Here is a 3,487-nt window from a genome sequence, read left to right on the forward strand (position 1 = left end):
TTTTGAGACGGAGTCTCGCTCTGTCTCCAGGATGGATTTGCAGTGGCGCAATCTCGGCACTGCCTCAGTCTTCCGAGTAGCTGGGATTACAGGCACGAGCCATCATGCCCAGCTAATTTTTTTGTATATTTAGTAGAGATGGGGTTTCACCATGTTGGCCAGAATGGTCTCGATCTCTTGACCTTGTGATCTGCCCGCCTCGGCCTCCCAAAGTGCTGGGATTACAGGCATGAGCCACTGCGCCCAGTCTAAAGTGTGCCTTTAAGTATCAATATTCAACAATTTTAGATCACTATCTTTCCCAAACATAATTCTAAAAGTAAACTTTTGCTCAAGACTGAGAAATGCCCTCATGGCCATCTACTACTGAAGTATTCAGAGTTAGGGTGCTGGAATTAAGACTGTAATTGACTTAACATGCACAACTTCTCAAATGAAGTCTAACGGAATTAGTGTACGGCAGTACTCTGGCTTTTTTTTTTTTTTTTTTTGCGACAGAGTCTTGCTCTGTCACCCAGACTGGAGTGCAGTGGCGCAACCTCGGCTCACTGCAATCTCTGCCTCCTGGGTTCAAGCACTTCTATTGCCTCAGCCTCCCGAGTAGCTGGGACTACAGGCACACACCACCACACCTGGCTAATTTTTTTGTATTTTTAGTAGAGACAGTGTTTCGCCATGTTGCCCAGGCTGGTCTTAAACTCCTGAGCTCAGGCAATCTGCCCGCCTTGGCCTCCCAAAGTGCTAGGATTACAGGTGTGAGTCACCGCGCCTGGCCTCGCTATTGTTTTTGGTTCAGTTGGAACAGACTGAAGAAACAAATGTATAGTCAGTCCATGCTTGTAGTGGGGATTTATCTTTTGCCCCCACTGGCTATTAATGAGGACATATATTGCTTGATTTGATGCTGGCAGCTGTTTTGCCAAGCCTAAGGATAAAGATACTCCCAAGGGCTGCAGAAGAGAGATAAAGAAATCTGAGTCCTTGATGACACCACAGAACTGCTGTGTCAAGGAACCCTGAAACTCACCCTACCTTTTTAAGCCAGCTATACTTCATTACTTCAATGAAAAAGCATCCTGATATGGGACCCTTTACAAAGAGCTCATTTTCTCTCTTTTAAAACTGTTTGAATCTACTTTTTTAAGAGCCTTCCTTCTCCATGAAAGGTTGTCAACTATCACTTCTTGCTATTCTCTAAAAGGATATGATAATGTAATAATTGGAATTCTAGAATAGGACAATAAATCTGAGCTCTCCTACTTACTGTGACTTGGGGGAAAATCATTTCAACTCTCTGAGCTTTAGGATTTTTCTTTTTTAAATCAGCAACATCTGGGAGAAATATTGTATTATCACTACTTCACTGTCACTTAATTAACATCTATTAAGTAACTACTATAAGACCTAAGGACTTTACAATCCTGAGAAGTTGTCAAATTCTTGAGGGAAAGGTATATGTTTTTAATCTTTATGTTCCCAGTGCCTACCACACAGTGGGGTTGGGGGGGAGCTCAATAACTATTTGAATAATGAGTTAATAAAATAATTATTAACATGATCCAGTACATAATCACCATCAGGTTACCAATTTTCCAGAACCATACCCATGTATACAATAAAACTAATTTTTATGTTAGAGACTAATTTTCACATACAATTATTTAAGAAGTCCTCAGGTAAGGTATCTTTCTTAAAGACAGACAAGACTTAAGTACATATCACCCAAGCTGATGTTCTCAAAGAGACAATGTAATTGTCCATTTAAATCTCACCTGTTAAACCAGCAGGATATGAACTTGGCACCACTGAGAATGAGGAAGATGCACCTCCAAAAGGTGTTACCCCTGAGGATCCTCCAAATGGTGTCATGGAAAGACTGCTGAAATTAACTGCTGTTCCCTTTGCTGAAGATGACGGACATGGTGACACTGTAGTGGGTTCTGCTCCATAATGGCTCACACTTGTACTGACAGGCTCTGGAGTATTTTCAGGTCTGTATTTAATGGCTGGACTTTTGTTTTCTTTACTTTTAATGCAGCCCATTATCAAATCTACAGAGATGATAAAACAAATATTTTGAGTTAGTTAATACACAGGATACTTCAAAAAGACAGGGTTCAAAAAAGCAGGGTTCAAAAAATCATTTTAAGAAAAGCATCTGCCATTCCTGCAAAAGGAACATTAACAAAACAAAAGAAGAAAGCTGAAAATGAGGTCTCTTCCCCTCATTTATCTTTATCACAATTTGCAAAAGGCCTACTCCAATCGCTTCATTTTCCAACTCAATCACCTTTAATTTAATAGTCCAATGACAACATGCCACAGTATACTGGGAAAACCATGGCTCTGAAGCCAAAGAGGCCTAAATTTGAATCCTGGCTTCCTACTTAGTAGTGGCGTGATCTCAGGGTATGCTGCTTAACCTCTATGCACTCCAGTTACTTGAAAAAATATCGCCAGGTGCGGTGGCTCACGCCTGTAACCCCAGCACTTTGGGAGGCCAAGGCGGGCGGATCACGAGGTCCGGAGATTGAGACCATCCTGGCTAACACGGTGAAACCCCGTCTCTACTACAAATGCAAAAAAATTAGCTGGGCGGAGCTTGCAGTGAGCTGAGATCGCGCCATTGCACTCCAGTCTGGGGGACAGAGACTCCATCTCAAAAAAAAAAAAAAAAAAAGAAACAAAAAAGTATCTGGGGGCCAGGCGCCGTGGCTCACACCTGTAGCTATAACACTTTGGGAGGCCTAGGCAGGCCAATCACTTAAGGTCAGGAGTTCGATACCAACCTGGCCAACATAGTGAAACCCTGTCTCTGTTAAAAATACGAGGATTAGCTGGGTGTGGTGGTGCACACCTGTAATCCCAGCTACTAGGGAGGCTGAGGCACGAGAATCACTGGAACCCGGGAGGCAGAGGTTGCAGTGAGCTGAGATTGTGCCAGTGCACTCCAGCCTGGGTGACCAAAAAAAAACAAAAAATAAACAAGTATCTAGGTGATAAAATTATCTGTAAAAAAAAGAAGAAAGAGGCCGGGCGCGGTGGCTCAAGCCTGTAATCCTAGCACTTTGGGAGGCCGAGACGGGCGGATCGCGAGATCAGGAGATCGAGATCATCCTGGCTAACACGGTGAAACCCCGTCTCTATTAAAAACTAGCCGGGCGAGGTGGGCGCCTGTAGTCCCAGCTACCTGGGGGGCTGAGGCAGGAGAATGGCGTGAACCCGGGAGGCGGAGCTTGCAGTGAGCTGAGATCCGGCCACAGCACTCCAGCCTGGGTGACAGAGCGAGACTCCATCTCAAAAAAAAGAAAAAAATGCAGTGCAAAGTGCAGTAAGGAAAAAAAGAGGAAGTATAGTTTCAGGGGAGTGCCAGTTATTAATTTATTATCTGTCAGCTCCAAATCTATGGTTCTTTGCTCTGCTTGTGATACTGGGGTTGGACTCTGTCAACATTTCTCCTTTGCCAGCTGTGCAGCTTTAGGCTTTG

The 3,487-nt window shown here is 43.7% G+C and overlaps 1 protein-coding gene across 7 annotated transcripts in view; it reads right to left on the reverse strand.

Annotated features, from left to right (window-relative positions):
• YES1 (YES proto-oncogene 1, Src family tyrosine kinase) overlaps positions 1–3,487 on the reverse strand; it is an 86,843-nt gene that overhangs the window by 23,559 nt on the left and 59,797 nt on the right. For all 7 annotated transcript variants that reach the window (XM_017873556.1, XM_017873554.1, XM_017873551.1 and 4 more), the window contains exon 2: positions 1,773–2,051. In XM_017873556.1, the coding sequence (XP_017729045.1) occupies positions 1,773–2,043 (271 nt within the window). In that variant the 5' untranslated portion in view covers positions 2,044–2,051. The remainder of the gene's footprint in view (positions 1–1,772; positions 2,052–3,487) is intronic.

The sequence above is a fragment of the Rhinopithecus bieti genome, unplaced genomic scaffold, assembly GCF_001698545.2.
Source record: "Rhinopithecus bieti isolate Rb0 unplaced genomic scaffold, ASM169854v2 scaffold_6946, whole genome shotgun sequence".
Classification (NCBI taxonomy): domain Eukaryota; kingdom Metazoa; phylum Chordata; class Mammalia; order Primates; family Cercopithecidae; genus Rhinopithecus; species Rhinopithecus bieti.